This window comes from Zonotrichia leucophrys, chromosome 29, assembly GCF_028769735.1.
Source record: "Zonotrichia leucophrys gambelii isolate GWCS_2022_RI chromosome 29, RI_Zleu_2.0, whole genome shotgun sequence".
NCBI classification, from domain to species: Eukaryota; Metazoa; Chordata; class Aves; order Passeriformes; family Passerellidae; genus Zonotrichia; species Zonotrichia leucophrys.
In genome coordinates, this window is record NC_088198.1 from 398,780 (window position 1) to 417,750 (window position 18,971).

General features: G+C 55.9%; 1 protein-coding gene across 1 annotated transcript; it reads left to right on the forward strand.

The window, feature by feature from the left end:
- The first annotated feature begins 586 nt into the window (after positions 1 to 586).
- LOC135459165 (keratin, type II cytoskeletal 80-like) lies at positions 587 to 17,673 on the forward strand. Its single transcript, XM_064734873.1, has 9 exons — positions 587 to 1,237; positions 4,178 to 4,392; positions 10,237 to 10,297; positions 11,368 to 11,463; positions 13,905 to 14,069; positions 14,740 to 14,865; positions 15,566 to 15,786; positions 16,207 to 16,262; positions 16,337 to 17,673. The coding sequence occupies exons 1-9, from the start codon at positions 902 to 904 to the stop codon at positions 16,489 to 16,491; spliced, it is 1,431 nt and encodes a 476-aa protein (XP_064590943.1). The 5' UTR covers positions 587 to 901; the 3' UTR covers positions 16,492 to 17,673.
- The last annotated feature ends 1,298 nt before the right edge of the window (positions 17,674 to 18,971 follow it).

Below are 18,971 nucleotides of genomic sequence, written 5' to 3' on the forward strand. Positions count from 1 at the left end.
AACTAGACCTGACATCCCTAAAACCAGAACTATTATCCATAAACTAGACCTAGCATCCCTAAAACCAGAACTATTATCCATAAACTAGACCTGACATCCCTAAAACCAGAACGATTATCCATAAACTAGACCTGACATCCCTAAAACCAGGCCTATTCCAATAGACACCCAAACCAGCCTTCCTCTCTAAACAGCCCAGGGTTTGGACCCATGGATGCCACACAAGCTTGGGATGCATTTCCCAAGTCTTTCTTTAGCCAATTCAGACTCTTTATGGTTTTAAACATGAAAAGAAAAGAAAAGAAAAGAAAAGAAAAGAAAAGAAAAGAAAAGAAAAGAAAAGAAAAGAAAAGAAAAGAAAAGAAAAGAAAAGAAAAGAAAAGAAGTATCCCTGCTCCTTTCTGAAAATTTGGGCTGGAAAGCAGCCAGGGGCTGATGCCGGCTCCGTGTGCCAAGTCTCTGTGCAGAGCTGTGCCTGGAGCAGTCCTTCCCAGCCTGGCACCTCCAATTCCTTTCCTCACCTTTTAAGGATGAGGGAGGCAGCTGCTGGGGGCTGGCATTACCTGGGAGGGTTTGTTTTTGCTGTCAGGGCCTGAGTCCTCCTCACACAAACAAGCTCCTGAAGAAAAGAGGGAGCAGACAGAGGAGGGAATAAGAAGAAGAAAAAAAACAACATAGAAAGAAAAAAAAAAAAAAGCCAACAGGTTGATCTGGATTTCCATCAAGGGTTCCACCCTCCTCCGTTTAATGAACATCGCAGAACAGGTGCTTGGAATTCATTAGCAGCCACAAGCGCAGCAGACGGAACCGCGCCGGCCCCGCCGCTCCTCTCTCGGAGGCAGCAGCAGCCACAAACCTTGAGCCCTTCCCCGCCTCTCCCTCCCCCGGAGCCAGCCCGGCCATGACCAACCCCAGCTCTGCCTTCTCCAGCGGCTCGCTGTGCTCCGGGGAGGCGGCGGCGAGGATGAGCCGGGGCCGGGCCGCCGGGAGCCCGAGCCCGGAGCGCCGCAGCCCCGACGGCGGCACCAGCGACGGGCCCGGCTCGCTGGGCAGCGACGGGCACGGCTCCCCGGGCAGCGGCTCCCCGGGCAGCCTGCGCTGCTCGCCCTTCCCCGGCATGGGCCGGCTGCCGCCCCCCGTGCGCCTGGACATCGACACCGAGTTCCAGGCCGTGCGGCAGCAGGAGAAGGAGGACATCAAAGTGCTCAACAACCAGTTCGTGACCCTCATCGAGAAGGTAGGGACAGCTCCTGGCTGGGGTGGGGAGGGGCTCGGGGACCACCCCGGCGAGGCTGGCATATCCAGCTAATTAGTTATTAGCCCAGTTAGTTATTCCTTCCGAGCTCTCTGTCTGATGGGGGTTAGGGAGCATCCCTGGGGGAGGCGCGGCCGGGGCTGTGCTGTCACCCTGGACAGCTCCTGGGGACCCCCAGAGCAGCCCCGGCAGGGTCCTGGGGGCACCGTGGGCAGGAGACACCATGGACAGGAGGCCTTGGCTCCCGGAGTGGCCAAATGGCCACGGGCAGTGACGCTGAGTATGGCGGCAGCTCCAATTCCGGCTGCTGAAGAGAGCTGGGAACTCATCCCTGCAAACTCATCCCCACCTCCATCTGGGCAGTGCGGGGGACCCCCCAGCCACTGCCTCAGAGCTTCTGAGGAGAGAGGCCAAGAAAGAGCTGCTTTCATCTCTGCAGAGCTGGGAGAAGCAGAAGTTTCTCCAAGGAAAACAACTCCCAGAGCAGGCAGGTTCCTGCAGAGCCCTGCTCCGTAAACAGATGTAATCTCTGGGATTGCTTCATGCAGCTCTCCCTGCCAGCCTCCAGCAGCCTGGGATTGATTCATTTCAGCTCTGCGAGGACCTGAATTCACACTGGGAAGGAGAAGGCCATAGGAACATCTGCAGAGGGACAGTTGTGGCCAGTCACACCTGGCAGGGTCAGCAGGGCCCAGCCTGGCTCTGATGGATGGGTACAGCCTCCTCCTGTGAGCCTTTCCAAGACTGTGGCATTGGGAAGCACCCAGACAGTAGAGGCTGGAATTTTGACTGTCCAGGTGGAGAGGTTGGGGTTTGCTGGGCCCTCAGAGCAGGGATGGGAGGAAGGGAAAGGCACAAAACCCCGTGTGCCTGAGCCAGGCCTGTTCCCTGGCACCAGGGAGGGAAGAGCTGAGAGTTCCAGGTTTCCCAACAAAGCCAACCCAGCGGCCTCCTGATCCTGATCCGTGTGGATCCTGGCGCTGGGACACCCCCTGGGCCAAGGGCTCAGGGACACAAGCACCCCTTGGGCCCAGGTCTCCAACTGCAGCTCCTGAGCTCCTTTGAAGGCTTCAAGAGCTGCATCAAGGCTTCAAGAGCTGCATCAAGTGGCAGCTTCAGGCACCTGCCCCAGGCCCTCATTCCAGAGGAAGGGAATGGCACTTCCTTGTCAAAGAGAACCTGGCTTTGTAATCAGGGATTCAGATGCTCTCGATCCCCAGCAGGTGATTCCAGGGATAATTGACCACACAGCTACAGGAGTTTGGTCCTGGAGCTTTTCCAGCTGTTACAGTTCTGCTGGTTTTTATTTTCCAGACAGATGGAAAAGAAGGCAGGGAAAAGCCAAGCCCTGGAGCCCCTATTTGAGCCCCAGAGGGGAGGGTCTGTGGGGACCAAACTTTGGCCACTTGTGTGTTCAGGCATGAAATTCCAGGGAATGAGGCCAAATCTGGGTGATCCCTCTGCAAAGCTCCTGCAAAGGCTCAGCAAGGGGGGATTTCCACTGAGAGAGACATTACAGGAATCACAGAATCATGGAATGGTTTGGGTCAGGAGGAACCTTTAGGATCATCCAGTTCCAAGCAGATGTTGGAAGATGGAACCAGTTGAGTGCAGGGATGATTCTAACAGGAATGTGAGAGATAAAAGGAACAGCTGAGGATTAGGAAGGAGGTCAGGAATTAATTAAAGGTTGAAGATGGACCTGGAGCAACAGCCAACACAACCCATTCTCATCCCAGGAGGGAAGGATGAAGTCTCCAAGAGTGAGACCTGGAACATCCCAACACTCCCATCCCTTCTGCTGGAGGCTCCCAAGCACTGGAATGGTTCTGCTTTCCTTGGCTGCTCTCTCTGTTCCGACAGGAAGCATTTGGAGAAAGATGGTGCCACATCTGGGTCAGCAGCTGGAATTCTGCCTCTTCTTTGGACCCCAGCTCAAGGCTGGAGGTCTGATGGCTCCTGCCCCCAGTGCTCCCAGTGCTCCCAGTATGGCACTGGCCCTGAGTCATCCCGGAATGCAACACAGGAAACTTGGAGGCAACTCCAGCATCTCCAGCCAAAACGTGACTGGGGCTGCTCCCAGAGGTAGCAATTAGCCAATTAATTGGAGTTGGCCAAGAGCTTTGAAGATGAGAACTGTTAAACTTGGAGTGTTACTGGTGAGATTGGGAATATTGGGAAAGAGGAGCAGGTTCCTCAAAGGCGGGCGGTGGAAGGGCAGCGTTGTCCTCTCAGAGCCAGCACAGGGAGCTCACCTGGAGTCTGTAATTACCTGGGATGTTCTCCAGAGCTTTGTCTGAGCTGCTTTGCAATAAACCTGATTCATTTCCCTGAACCTCTCCATGCTGTAATCCCTGGCAGTCCAGAGGGTTCCCTCTCTTTGTGCTCTCTGGAGTAGGAAATCTGCCCTTCCCTGACCCTGGACATCCCTGCGTGACCTGGGGTGGATCTGCAGCCTTGGCTTCACCGTGTTGGACTCAACACCTGAATCTGGTGATGCTGGAGGTGTTTCCAGTAGCCCATTGTCACACACAAAAGGGACAGAACTGACCATTCCTATTGTCAGTGACTCCTTTATTCCGATGTCACTGTGTTTAGCCCAATGTGAATGGGTTTATTTTGATGTCACCATGTTCTACTGAGAAATTAATTCGTGGGTAATGTGTAAAACCCCTAGAAGTCCCCTAAAAGAGGAAGGTGTCCCTGCCTATGCCAAGGGATGGACCTGGGTGATCTTTAAGGTCCCTTCCAACCCAAACCATTCCATGATTCTGTAACCCTCCATCCTCAGGCCTAGTTTGAAGGGATTTCTCATTCTTCCCTGGAAATCTGCTGGTTCTGAAGGTCTCCAACATCTCCTGCCCTGCCACGCTTTGATTGTGGCCCTCAGTGTCACTGATGCCTCTGAAACTTCTCCCGTAGGTCCAGAGCTTGGAGCAGCAGAACAAGATCCTGACAACCAGGTGGAACTTCCTGAAGGACCAGGACAATTCCCACTCTGACTCGGACATCAAGGCCATCTATGAGCAGTATGTGAGCAAAATGAACCAGGAGATGAAGGCGCTCAACTTCGAGCAGGAGAACCTGGAGTCGGAGCTGGCGAAGGTGCTGAGCACCATGGATGCCTTCCGGAGCAAGTAGGTGTCCCTGTCACTCTGTCTGTCCATAGCCAGGGAGATTCAGCTGGGAGCAGCCCTGTGGGGTTGAGTTAACTCAGCCAGCCTGAGATGCCCAGGAACATATTCCTGCTTTGGTGTGCACAGAAGGATGGATTTGGGAATTTAGGATCACAGCTGGTAATGAGAGGTGAAAGGAAAGCTGGAATAGTGAAATTCCAAGGAGAGCAGGGTCTGAGAGGAGCCTCTGCCAGAGAACAACTCAGGGAATGGCATTGCTGGAGTGACAGCCATGAAAACAGAGAATGTTTATTCTCCACAAAATTAGCACAAGCCAGAACTTTGTCCCCAAAGTGATTTCTGGACCAGGCTGCTCTGTACAAAAACCAACGCTCCTGGCTACATGGTAGGAAATTTGGGGTGTTCTGGGCAGGGCCAGGAGTTGGATTGGATGATCCCTGTGGTGTCTTCCAACTCAGGATATTCATCCTCACACAATGGGTTAGGAGGGGCCTTTAGAATCATCCAGTGCCACCCTTGCCATGGGCAGGGACACCTTCCACTCAGAGCCCTGTCCAGCCTTGGGCACTTCCAGGGATCCAGGGGCAGCCACAGGGAAATCTATTCCAGGGCCTCCCCACTCTCACAGGGAAGAGTTCCTTCCCAATATCCCACCTGTCCCTGCCCTCTGGGAAGCCATTTCCCCTTGTCCTCTGCCTCCATGCCTTGCCCCAAGTTCGTCTCCAGCTGCCCTGGTGTCCCTTGAGACACTGGAAGGGGCTCAAAGTTCTTCCTGGAGCTTTTTCCTGTCCAGGCTCACACACACCCATCCCACCCCTGCCATGGGCAGGGACACCTCCCACTGTCCCAGGCTGCTCCAAGCCCCATCCAGCCTGGCTGTGGACACTTCCAGGGATGGGGCAGCCAGGGGGAAATCCATTCCAGGCCCTCCCCACCCTCACAGGGAGGGATTCTTTCGTAAAGAAGGAATATTCTATTCCATGACTGTGGGATCTCCTCCTTTCCCCCTTCTGCCAAACTCTGCTTTGACTAAAAGGTCAAAATTGTGCCCCAGATGGTCCTGACCAGGAATAGGGAGGCAGCCAAAGGTCGGGGAGCTGCAGCTGCCTCTTATCTCTGGGGAGTTCCTCTTATCTCTGGAGATGAGCAGATAAGAGAGAGCAGCTGGGCCATGCCCGGTCACAGGGGAGCAGACAATGCCTCCCTCATTATGGGGCTCATTTGCATCCCACAGGAGAATGCCAAATGAGCTCCTTTCCCTCCCACTGGCACCCAGCACCTTCCTGGAGCTCTGGAGGCTCCCATGGGGATCTGGGCTGTGCAGGGACTGTCCAACCCAAAGTGGTGCCCAGGGACTGGGGGGGCAGAAATCCCTGCTGGGATCCAAACCCACTCCTGAGGTGAGGCACAAACTCCCCAAGATGTTCAGTCCAAGCATTCTCCAGCTCCTTAAGCCCTGCTCCAGGTGGCTGCAATTTAGGGAAGGGCTGTCAGCTCCTTCTAACAGAGACCCAGCAGTGAAATGCCCTAATCAGCTCAGAGCAGGTCGGAATCGTGGGATCACTCAGCTTGGAAAAGCCCTTGGAGATCACCAGGTCCATCCATCAACCCCCTACCACTGTGGTCACTACTGACCCCCTGTCCCCAGGTGTCACGTCCGCAGGGTTTTGGGCACTTCCAGGGGTGGGGACTCCCTGGGCAGCTGTGCCAGGGCTGGACAACCCTTTCCATTGAAATTTTTTCCAAATATCCAACTTAAACCTCCTCTGATGGAATTTGAAGCTGTTTTTCCCTTGTTCCCTGAGAGTGGATCCTGAATCCCACCTGGCTGTCCCCTCCTGTCAGGGACTTGTGCAGAGCCAGAAGGTCCCCCTGAGCCTCCTGTTCTCCAGGCTCAGCCCTCCCAGGTCCCTCAGGAGCTCTCCAGACCCTTCCCTGCTGCTCCAGCCCTTCCCCAGCTCCATTCCCATCCCTGGACTCTCTCCAAACCCTCAGGGTCTTTCTTGTGAGGTACCCAAAGCTCAGGATTCCACGGGCCTCAAGAGTGCCAAGGACAGGGAGTGTTGTGAGGAATTTGACAGGAGTTTGATTCTTCACCTTACACTGAAATCATCCTCCCAGGAGTTCTTCAAATGGCATCCTGAATTGCCTAAAAAGTCCTAAATTTGTCATGGGAGGTGCCTGCCTGCTGTTCATTTGGGGAATGCAAAGGTCAGGAGCTGCCATCCCTGCAGGGAGCACCTGGCCCTTCCCTGAGGAGGCAGAATCCCTGGGATGGGATTTTGGGTGGGAAGGGACCCTGGCACAGACAGGGACACTTCCACTCTCCCAGGGTGTCCCCAGCCCTAGGACACTTCAGGGATGGGGCAGCCCCAGTGTGTGCTCAGATCTGCACTCAGGAATTGCAGAATTCCCAGCTCCTGACACTCCAGGGCTTTCCAACCTGATTTCTTAGGGATGAAGGTGCTGCCCAAGGGTTCTCCCTATTGGATTTCTTGTCACTTTCCCAGTGACTTGGACAATGGGATAGGACACAGTTGGGGTGCTTCATCCCTCAAAACTGATTCACAGGGAGAGAATTCCCAGGCCCCATCCAGCCCTGGCCCAGCCCAGGGGCATTTCTGGAGCAAATGTCTGCACAAACCAGGCAAATCCAGGAGGTTTCTTTTCCACAGGGAATTCCAGGGGAGGAAAAACAAAGAACCAGTTGGATTTCCCACTGGAGTGGTGCCCTCAGCCAGGCTGTGGCATTCTGGATGGAACACCCCATGGGCATGGGAACACCCCAAATCCTCCAGGATGGGAAATGTGCCTGGGGGAGTCCCCCCATGAGGCCCTGAATTCACCCTGAGTCAGGGACTGCTTCCCAAACCCACCTGGATGGGACCCCCTGGCACACTCCCACCTTCTCCTCAAAGGAGTCTGCCATGGAGCAGCAATTCCGGAGGGATGGACGGAGGGAGGGATGGACAGATGGAGGGATTGTGACCGTGTTCACAGGAGTCTGAGGATGAAGGAAGAGATGAGGATTTCACTCCATGTTTCAGAAGGCTTGATTTTGTATTTTGTGATATATGTTATATTAAAACTATACTAAAAGAATAGAAGAAAGGATTTCATCAGAAGGCTAGCTAAGAATAGAATAGGAAAGAATGATAACAAAGGTTTGTGTCTCGGACAGAGAGTCCAAGCCAGCTGGGCTGTGATTGGCCATTAATTAGAAGCAACTCTATGAGACCAATCACAGATGCACCTGTTGCATTCCACAGCAGCAGATAATCATTGTTTGCATTTTGTTCCTGAGGCCTCTCAGCTTCTCAGGAGGAAAAATCCTAAGGAAAGGATTTTTCATGAAAAGATGTGTGCGATGGATGGATGGATGGATGGATGGATGGATGGATGGATGGATGGATGGATGGATGGATGGATGGAGAGGGGACAGGCACATCCAGGAGGGAGCACAGCCTGCCTGAGAGCTGCTTCCCTGGATTCTGCTCCATGGAAGGAGCCCGGGGCGAGCAGACGCCGTCTCAAGTGTGCCAAGTGCAGGAAGGGCTGGGTTTGCCCTCCCGCAGTGCCCCGGGATCATCTCCCGCAGATAAAGGCTGGGATGTGCCTGTGGAATGCTCCAGCCCCAGCCCGGGGTGAGTCACGGGCCTGGAGCGTGGCAGGAGCGCGTTGGGCCGGCTGGGGCGGCTCTGGGGCAGCTCTGCTCTGCTGGGAGCGGGGTTCTGCCAGGCCCTGGGGTGGGGAGAGACTGGGGCACACTGGGACAGATTGGGACACACTGGGATACACTGGGACAGCCTGAGAGAGACTGGGAGAGACTGTGACAGAGTGGGGTACACTGGGCCTGAGCTGAGCATGAGGAGGAGGAAGGGGGGCTGCAGACAGACACTGAGCTTGGCCCGGCACAGAGGGGCTGCAGACAGACACTGAGCTTGGCACAGAGGGGCTGCAGACAGGCACTGAGCTGGGCCTGGCACAGAGGGGCTGCAGACAGACACTGAGCTGGGCCTGGCACAGAGGGGCTGCAGACAGACACTGAGCTTGGCCGTTCCAGCATGCCAGGTTCACATCCCAGGTGAGGAGCATAGCCCAGACAGGTAAATCCCATCAGCCCCTGCTGCCCAGCCTTGGAAAGGCAGGGAAGGAGAGGGAGAGTTCAGCACCAAGGGGGACCAGGAGGAGCCCCAGGAGTGCCCAAAGCTGTGACTGTCACACACCCCAACCCTCACTGTCCCCTTGTGGATCATCCCAGCTCAGCTCCTGAGCACGGCTTCCCCCCTTTCCCAACATCTGCTCCCCATTCCCACACTCTGTACATGGCAAGGAAAGCTCCCAAAAACCTTCTGGGCTCCTGAGAATCTCTGACTGGATGCTCCAGACCCCAAACAGCAGCACAGGGCTGCATTCCTGATGTTCCTCTCCTCAGTTTCTTGGGAGATCCCATTTTTCCTTGTTCCTAAAGGTCTCAGCTCCCCTTAGGCCCATTTGGTGACTTCCATTAGGCTCATTTGCTGGTGTCCCAGCAGCACTGAAAGTCTGAGCTCACAGCTGGAAAGGGGGGGGCGGCGCTTTGGGGCCCCTTCCACCAAGAGGGACCCCGAGGGGCTGGAGTGTGACCAGAGCTGGGGAAGGGTCTGGAGAGCTCCTGAGGGCCCTGGGGGGCTCAGCCTGGAGCAAAGGAGGCTCAGGGGGGACCTGGTGGCTCTGCACAACTCCTGACAGGGGGGTCGGGCTCTGCTCCCAGGAAACAACAGGACAAGGGAAGTGGCCTCAGGCTGTGCCAGGGGAGGTTTAGTTGGATATTGGGGGAAATTCCTCACTGCAAAGGTGTCCAGGCACTGGCACAGCTGCTCAGGGCAGGGGTGCAGCCACCAGAGCTGTGTGGCACTTGGGGACATGATCAGGGCTGGCCAAGGGCTTTTCCAATCTTAGTGATTCCATGGAGTGCCATGTACCCCTTAGGCTGAGGAGCCTGAGGGATCAGGGAAGAGCAGGGGAGCCTGGAGCTCCCTGAGAGCTCAGCCTGCTCTGATCCATCACTCCCAGTGCTCCCACCCCTGTCCAGCTGCTGGGGGAGACACCCACCCCCTCCCATGGCTCTGCTCTGACCCAGCTCTGCTGGGCCAAAATGGACCCTGTGCCTTTCCTGGGGTTTGGGACCACCACACCCCTGTTCCAGGAGCCAGCAAGGGTTGGAGCATTTCCCGATTCCCACTCACATCCATTTGCCCCTGCACAGAGGCTTTGCTCCTGGCCGTGCCGTCCCACCAGGACTCAAACACAGGGACACCCAGGACTCCACCCCATCCTGGTTTGGTTTCCTTCCACTCCATGGGCAGTTTCCCATGAATTCCTTTACCTGTGTGCCTTCACAAATCACCTGGGCTGAGTTATGACACCAGCCCAGAATTATCAGAATTGCCACAAGCCAAAGTTTTCTCCCTTGGGAAGACTCTGACACTGGAACTCCTCAATTTCACCCCAAACCTTTTCTGTTCTGCTCATGGAAAAGGTTTGGGGTGAAATTGAGGAGTTTGGGCAGAGCCCCATCCCCACCCCTGTCCCTCATCCCTTTGTGAAGAGCCTGAGGCTGCCCAGCCCCCAGGTGAAATCCCAGTTAAAGCTCCCTCCTCTCTGCTCTGGGATTCTTCATCCCCAAAGTGCTCCTGGTGTTCCAGGGCAGCTGGAATGTGGCAGCTTCTCACTCAATGCCTCAAGGAGGGGGGACAAGCAGGAAAAGCAGAAAGTTGGGATACTTTGGGAGTCTGAAGACAACTCTGAGTGTCTCTCCCTGAGTCTCCCTGTGGTTGATGCCATGCTGTGGGTGCTCTGCAGGTACGAGGATGAAATTCGCCTCTGCAGCGGGATGGAATTCACCTTCATGGAGCTCAAAAAGGTCAGCAGGAGGGGAAGGGGAATTTTCCCCTGGATTGGCTCTACCCAGCCCTGCACAGCCAGGGGCGGGCCTGGAGGTGATCCAGGCTCAGCTGGTTTGGGATAACAAGGTCTGGAGGAGGGCAGGGAGGGGATGAGTCCCAATTCCACAGGAGGGTGAGTCTGGAGGGGCTCCTGAAAATCCCCTGGCACACCTGGGGATCAGAGCATCCCCATCCTGCACCTGGGATTTCCTGATCATTGTCCCCATTCCCTATCCCGGGATTTCCCTAGTCACTGTCCCCATCCCTGCACCCTGGGATTTCCTGGTCACTATCCCCATCCCTGCACTGTGGGGTTTCCCTGGCCTGAGGGTTCCAAACCCTTCCCCAGCTGCCCCCTCCTCCCTGTGTTCCCTCCGGGTGCCATTAGGGTTGGGAAAGGCTGGAATTGATAAAGGATTTAAAGGATTTCCTTTGTTCCTTGTGGAGGGGCCACGCCCTGGGCAAACCCCGGGCAAAGCTCCCAGTCCAGCAGGAGCCAGTGGGAATCAGCTGGAATTGGGATTTTGTATCAAAACCCTCAATTTGAGGGCAGGATAAGGGTGTTAGAGAGAGGGAATGTTCCCCACAAATATCTATCCTGGCTAATTCCGTGTTTTCCTTTGCACACTCACCAGGAAAGGCATTCCCAGACACTTCCATGGGTGGCTCCCAAGTTTGCAATAAGTGGAGCCTTTTGTGGGGAACAAAAGTTGGGAGGGGATGGCCCAGCCCTGCCTGGCCCTTCCACCACCAAGTCCCACAAAACAAAGGCAAGAGGTTCTCAAAGGAGCCTCCCCAGCTGGAGAGCAGCTCCAGACATCCCTGTTAACAAATCTGGGCATGGGTTGGGAGGGAAGGAGCTCATCCCATGGGCAGAGACTCCTTCCCTGTCCAGGGTGCTCTAAGCCCTGTCCAGCATGCCTGGAACTCCCTGGGATGGGGAGCAGTGGGAGTGACTGGCTGTAAATCCAGGTGTGGACTGGTGAATCCCTTTCCATCCCTGGTGAATCCCTTTCCATCCCTGGTGACTCCCTTTCCACACCTGCAGGATTTGGATGTGAGCACCTTGCACCGCACGGAGCTGGAGGTGAAGCTCAAAGGGCTCCAGGAGCTGCTGGAGCTGAAGAAAACCATCTATGAGCAGGTGGGAGCACACCTGGAGAGGGCTGGGACAATATGGGAAATGGCATTTTGGGGACAGATCCTGGATTTCCACCCACGTGGGAGCTTGGCCAGGGTGTCACAGCCATCCCAGTGCTCAGGCAGGACATGAGGAGTTGATCCCTCCCCTAAAAACAACATTGGAATGGGAGCAGAACATTCCTTTTGCCCCAGAGCCTCTGCAGGGGCCTGGAATTCCAACCTCATCCCAAACTGGCTGTTTAGGATAAGGTTGGAATTCCAATGGGGTTTGGCCCAGATGAGGATGAGGTTGGAATGGATGGGGTTTGTCCCAGACCTCGGCCCAGGTGAGCCAAATGTTCAGACTCCAGGAAGAACCCAAACCCCAAGACACCTGGAGAACCTGGGTGCTCTGAAACACATTCCACCCTCCTCCTTTCCCAGGAAAACCAGGGGTCCCCAGCCAGGAATGACTGCAGCCAGGGGGAAGGGCCTCCTTCAGAACACTGACTCAGGCCTGGAAAATGTCACCCAGCAGGATCAGCAGTGTGGGAACACTCAGGATTTATCTAAATTCCAGCAATCCAAACAATTACAGTGCCTGGTGGAGGAGTATGAACATTCCATGTGGGAAACTGAGGCACGGAGAGGCTGGTGCTGCCTCCCAGCAAAACTGCCCAGGGAGCCTGATCTGCTCTAAAATGAGATTGTTCCTCATGCAAGGCAATTTTAGCCCAGTTTTTTTGGAAATCAGGCCCTGCTCCAGGGTCTCCACCTGATTTCCCATGCGTCCCATAAAAAGCTGCATTTTTGAACCCCTAATTAATGTAAAAATCTCATCCCCAACCTCTCCTGTCTCACCTTCTCTGTGGATTCGATGACATCAGGTACAGGCACATTCCCAGGTGGAGAGAAAATGAATTAAACTTTGCTTGTTGGGATGGATCAAGAGAAAATAATTTATTAATTCTCATTATTAAATGACTACTTTGGGGGTTTTATTCACCAAATGATCCAATATTCCAAATAAACATGAATTTTCTCACCTGCTCCAAGATTAACAAAGAAACTCAGGGATTAAACAGCAGTGGGATAAAATCTCCCAATCATCCTGGTTTTTGGGGTGTGTCTGTGTTATCCCTCAGCCACAGAGCCCTTTGTGAGCCCAGCCAGGGAAGGGAAGGGCTCAAGGAACACAATTCCTGCTCCAAAGGGACCTGAGCACAAAGGGAAGAACAAAGGAGAGGGAGGAGGGGAAGGAATTCCTGGTGCAAAGCAGGAGCTGGGCCTGAGATAAGGGAGCAACAAGCCTGGATCCAAATCTGGGTCCAAACCTGAGTCCAGACCTGGGTCCAGGGGCCCTTCCAGGCTCAGGGAGGGGAATTTGCAGCTGTGATTTATCCAGAGCAAATATCCTGGTGGACTGTAATCCCAGGGGTGCTCCTGCCTCCCTCCACACTGCCATTCCCAGGACAGAGGAGCGGAGCAGCTCTGCCGGCCTGGCTGTGCACAGGGAAGGCTCCTGGTTCCCCGAGGAGCCCTAAATCAGGCTCTGGCATCACAAGGAGCAACCCCAGCGCTGCTGGATCCCACAGCAGAGCTTGGAGAGGGCATTTTCCAGCCTCCCCAGGCTGTGGAGTGATCCACACTGCCTTTGTTTTCCCAAAACTTTCCCATTCAGCCTGGATATCAGTGGGTATTGATCCATGATCATCAGCTCCAGCTCTGCTCCTGGGGAACGACCGACTGGTCAAGAGGAAGTTCCAGGGGAGGTTTAGGTTGGATATTGGGGAAAATTCCTTCCTGGAAAGGGCTGTCCAGCCCTGGCGTAGCTGGGGTGAAGTGCCCGTCCCTGGAAGTGCCCAAGGAATGTGTGGATGTGGCACTTGGGGACATGGTCAGGGGTGGCCTTGGCACTGCTGAGGAACAGGTGGAATCCAGTGATCCTACAGGTGTTTTCCAGCCTTAAGGATCCCAGGATTCTCCCTGCTCCTGGACTAGTCTAAAGGCACTGTTTTGTCAGATTTTGCCAGTTTATATCCAAAGATCCCAAACCCCAACTTAACCTGAGTCTGGATCTTATGGAGCAAATAATACCAGATGCCCAACTCCAGAGAGTGAAAACTTGGGAATTGTCCCCCTCTCCATATGGAAGCTGTTCTGCCAAGCACAGCCCACCTGGAGCTCTCTCTGACTACTGGGAATTATGGATATGACCAGATCCTGGGAAGAAGTTCTTCCCTGTGAGGGTGGGGAGGCCCTGGAATGGATTTCCCAAGGAAGCTGTGCTCCGTCCCTGGCAGTGTCCCAGGCCAGGCTGGACAGGGTTTGGAGCAGCCTGGGACAGTGGGAGGTGTCCCTGCCATGGCAGGGCTGGGCTGGGCTTTGCTGTTCTTCCCACCCAAACCATTCCACGAATGTCCAGCTCCGTGTTCTCTCCCCTGTTGTCCCGTGGCTCTGCAGGAGCTGGAGGAGCTGCTGACAGAAATCAAGGACATCTCCGTGGTGCTGGGGATCGACAGCTGCTCCCGGCCGGACCTGGGCAGGATCGTGGAGGACGTCAGGGCCCAGTACGAGGCTCTGGCCCTGCGCAGCTGGGAGGAGGCCGAGGCACTCACCCGGAGGAAGGTACCAGATCCCTGCTCCGTGCCAGGAGAGGACAGGAGGGACTGGCCTGGAGACAGCTGGGATGGCAGGGATGGGCTGGGAATGGAGGGAGGGACAAGGCACTATCCGTGATCACTGTCCAGACAGTAAATCTGGAGTTTTGTTACTCTGGGCTTTCCACACTGGAGGAACCCAGCACATCTCCCAATGGAGATGGAAATGTCCTTCCAGCTCTCCAAGGAGCAGGAATGTGACTGGTCCCAGAGCCAGGTGAGCCTGGCACAGCCAGACAGGATGGGAACAAGCTCCAGACCTTTGCCCAGGTAATCCAGGGCAAATGTACTGGGTAAATCCCAGTAATGCCAGGGCACCAGATGCAAAGCCACAGCCAGAGAGGATGGGAACAAGCCCCAGACCTTTGCCCAGATAACCCAGGTGATGTCAGGGCACTGGATCCAGAACTACAGCCAGAGAGGATGGGAACAAGCCCCAGAGCGTTGTGCAGGTAATCCAGGTGATGCCAGGGCACCAGATCCAGAGCCACAGCCAGAGAGGACAGGAATGAGCCTCAGATCTTAGCCCAGGTAATCCAGGTGATGCCAGGGCCACAGCCAGAGAGGATGGGAATAAGCCCCAGAGCGTTGCCCAGGTAACCCAGGTGATGCCAGGGCACCTGTCCCTCTCTCCACAGCTCACCGACAGCAGCTCCCAGCCCGGCTCCTTCGGGGGGCACCTCCTGGACAGCCGGAGGGAAATCGCGGATCTGAACATCCGCATCCAGAAACTGCGCTCCTGCATCGTGTCCCAGAAGAGCCAGGTGAGTGCTGGGGGGGATAAAAAGGGCAGGTGTCACCTGGGATAATGGGACAGGTGTGTGCTGGGTGGGATAACGGGACAGGTGTGTGCTGGGATAACAGGACAGGTGTGTGCTGGGGGAAACAACCAGACAGGTGTGTGCTGGGTGGGATAATGAGACAGGTGTGTGCTGGGTGGGATAACGGGACAGGTGTGTCCTGGGTGGGATAGCAGGACAGGTGTGTGCTAGGATAACAGGAGAGGGGTGGGCTGGGATAACGGGACAGCTGTGTGCTGGGATAATGGGACAAGTATGTGCTAGGTGGGATAAAGGGACAGGTGTGTGTGCTGGGGTGGAAATAATGGGACAGATGTGTGCTGGGTGGGATAACAGGTGAGTCCTGGGTGGGATAAAGGGACAGGTGTGTCCTAGGGTGGGATAAAGGGACAGGTGTGTGTGCTGGGATAACAGGACGGGTGTGTGCTGGGGTGGAAATAATGGGACAGATGTGTGCTGGGTGGGATAACGGGACAGGCATCTCCTAGGGTGGGATATAGGGACAGGTGTGTCCTAGGGTGGGATAAAGGGAGAGGTGTGTGCTGGGTGGGATAGGAGCACTGGGGTGTGCTGGGATAAAGGGAGAGGTGTGTGCTGGGTGGGATAGCAGGACAGGGTGGAATTCCCTCTCCCAAGCCCCCTCACTCCCTCTCGCACTCCCCAGTGCCTGTACCTGGAGGAGCACATCCGCGAGGCTGGCGAGCAGGGCGAGGGGACCCTGAGGGACGCCAAGGCCAAGGTGGCCGGGCTGGAGGAGGCCCTGCAGCGCAGCAGGGAGCACATGGCTCACCTGGTCCGCGAGTACCAGGAGCTCATGAACATCAAACTGGCCCTGGACGTGGAGATCCTCACCTACAGGAAGCTCGTGGAAGGGGAGGAGAACAGGTGAGCCAGGATTTCTCTGCCTCAGGTGGGGAAGGGATGCACCAGGACACCTGGGAGGATGGAGACATCGTGAAATCATGGAATGCTTTGGAAGCCAGTCCCACCCCTGCCATGGGCAGGGACCCCTCCCAAAGCCCAGCTTGCCCAAATCCCAAGTTCTGAGGCGGGTACTGAAGGTTTGGTCAAAGAAGGGGCAAATCCTGGTGGTTCCCAGCAGTTCAATCCCATTTCTTGCTCCCAAGTCTTCCTCAGACTCCCCAGGCTGAGGGTCCAGACCCTCTCCAGGTACTTTTCCCAGGGGCTGCTGAAGCCCATCCTGGTCCTACCACCATCCCAACCCCCCCAGGCCAAACCCCAGCCCTTCCCACCCCTGTGGGAGAGCTCCAGCCCTGTCCTCACGCTGTGTCCTTCCCTTCCCAGCATGGAGCAGCCCATCCCCACCATCATCAGCGCCGTCCACTCCCGGCCCAGGCCTCGTAAGTGCTCTGATCCCCCTGCTCCAGGGAACGGGGGAATGCATGGGAGGGTTTTAACCTCTGCCCTGTGTCAGTTTCTGCCAGCACCCTGCGGAACTCGCGGCTCTTTGCGCGGGGCTCGGGGGAGCCCAGCGGGGGCGGCCCCGGGAGGGACCCGGACACTGCGGGAGCTGCGGACACCGGGACCCGGCCCAAGCTCAGCGCCGGGGCCCCCGGGGAGTGCTCCTAGGAGATGGATGGACACGGAGCCCAAGCACCTGGGAAGCTCCTCCTCCTCCTCAACTCCAGCCCACTGCAAGGGATGAAGGATGGGGGTCCTGTCCAGGCTGTCCCTTGGCGTTCCACCATCCCAGTTCACATCTCCATTCCCAGTTACAGCAGGAACCACCCCAGCACTTTAGGGACTCTCCCATTCCCTTCTCCTTCCTCTCCAAGGCTCCCTTCCCAGGGGATTTTCAGTCACCCCTTGGAATGTGCCCAGCAGGAGGGAAGTGTCCCTACCCCAGCTTTAGCAGCTGCCATTGGTCCCTTTACTGCTGTTGCCGAACCCTTTCCTTGCTCTGACAGGGATTCCAAGGAAAGCACCATCCAAATTCCACTCAGGGGCAGAGGGAGGAAAACAACCCCAGGGATGGATTTGTCACCAGGATTGACAGACATGGTGACACCCTGGGGCACCCTTGGCCACCTCAGGGCATTCCCTGCCTTCAGGGGGCCCCTCATTCCTTCACCAAAGCTAAAATGCCTCAAAACTCTTGATTCCCATAATCTCTCCCTCTCTCCAGGCTCCACACAGCAGTTCCAGCTCCTAAAGTTGGGGTATTTAAGTTGGTTCCTATTAAACTGCACTGGGAACAGCCTGGTTGGGGTTGGGAGGGACCTCAAAGCTCACCCCATCCCACCCCTGCCATGGGCAGTGACACTTTCCACTGTCCCAGGTTGCTCCAAGCTCCATCCAGCCTGGCCTTGGGCACTTCCAGAGATCCAGGGGCAGCCACAGCTGCTCTGGAAAATCCATTCCAGGACCTCACCACCCTCACAGGGAAGAATTTCCTTCCTAAAATCAAATCCAAATCTTCCCTCTTTCAGCCCGGAGCTGGAAAACTCCCTTGCCTTCGTATTTATTGACCTCAGCTTGTACCTGATCCCGCTGCCCCCATGGGCCAATCCCAATCCTGATGCTCCAGAGCTCCCAGAGCCAGCCCTGGAAGGGCCAGGTGGCCACAGGTGGGGGATGCTGTGGCCTCTTCCCAACCTCACCCACAATCCTGCAGTATTTTCCTTCCTGGCCCCAGCCATTGCCACTCAGCCCCCCCGAATTCCCAGATTCTGGTCCCCATTCCCACATTCCCGTAGGATAGGAAGCACAGCTCTGGCTTTCAGGGTTTGGCTGTCACAATAAAGTTCTGTCACTCAGAATCCGTCCTGTCCTTGGTTTTCTCTCAGCCTCTGGAGCAGCAGCTCCCTCCCAGCAGGACTCACCTGGCTGGGTCCTGGCAGCCAGGTGAGGCTGGAATCGCCTCCCAGGGATTGGAATGGTGAATGGCACATCCCCGGGAGGAGGGTGAATCTTTAAAACCCAAAATCACAGACAAAGACTCTCTAGACAAAGTTAGAAAGTGGTGAATCATCATTCAAGGGCAGGGGGCCAGAGGGGCGGACACAGGGTGGGATCCAAGGCCTTGGGACCAAATTTGGGAATGAGGGGAACACACTCAGCACTGCTCAGGTTCCCCTTCCCAAACTCCTCCTGCACCTCTCCAAAGGGGGATTCCTGCACACCTGGGCACCCATTTCCCTCAGCCCCTCATTCCTTTTGGTGCTCCTTTATCCCCACAGGGATTTCCCTGGAAGATCCAAACCGGAGCAGGTTCCCTGGGGTGCTGGAGGACCCAAATTTGGGAGCAGCTTTGCTGTTTGCTGCTCACCTGGGGGACTCTCTGCCCTTCCAGGGTCAGCTTCCCCTTCCCAAACTCCTCCTGCCCCTCTCCAAAGGGGGGATTCCTGAACACCTGGGCAGGTCCATCCTGGGCACCCACATTTTCCTGCAGCCCTGCAATCCAGAGGTGCCCTTTTGGATCACAGGTGCCCCCTGTTCCCCTGAGGGACTTCCCTGGGAGATCCAAAGGGCCCCCAAGGTGCCAGAGAACCCAAATTTGAGAGCTGCTCCCCAGGTCCAGGGCAGGGGATGGGAGGCAGAGGATGGGAAGGACATTCCAGACCAGAGGAGAAAGTTCAATGCAGTTTCCCAGCCTGGCAGGATGGGGAATGGGGGGCTCTGAGCAGTTTGCAGTAACTCCCAGTTGGGCAGGGTTGGTGCAGGGTTGCCTCTGGAGCCAGGAGCCTGCAGAGCCCTTGGGAAGAGTCCTTGGGAAGAGCCCTTGGATAAAGCTCTTGGGGAAAAGCCCTTCCCAAGCAGAGGAACAAAAATGGGCTCAGAGCAGCCCCATGGCCAGGACAGGAGCAGGGACAGGGCTGGGGCTGTCTGGGATGAGGCTGGAATGGGAGCCTGGGACACCCCAGCTGGGGCAACTCAGCGAGGGCTCAGCTGAGACTTTAATGCTGCTTTTCCTCCCTGACCTTGGATTTTTGGGGATCGTTTTGCTGTTTCTGAGCCTTCTCCACCCACGGGATTGGGAGAAATCCCTGAGGCCACAGCAGGGGATTAAAGTGTTGGTTGGAGATTTGGGATTTTGGCCGCACTCCCGG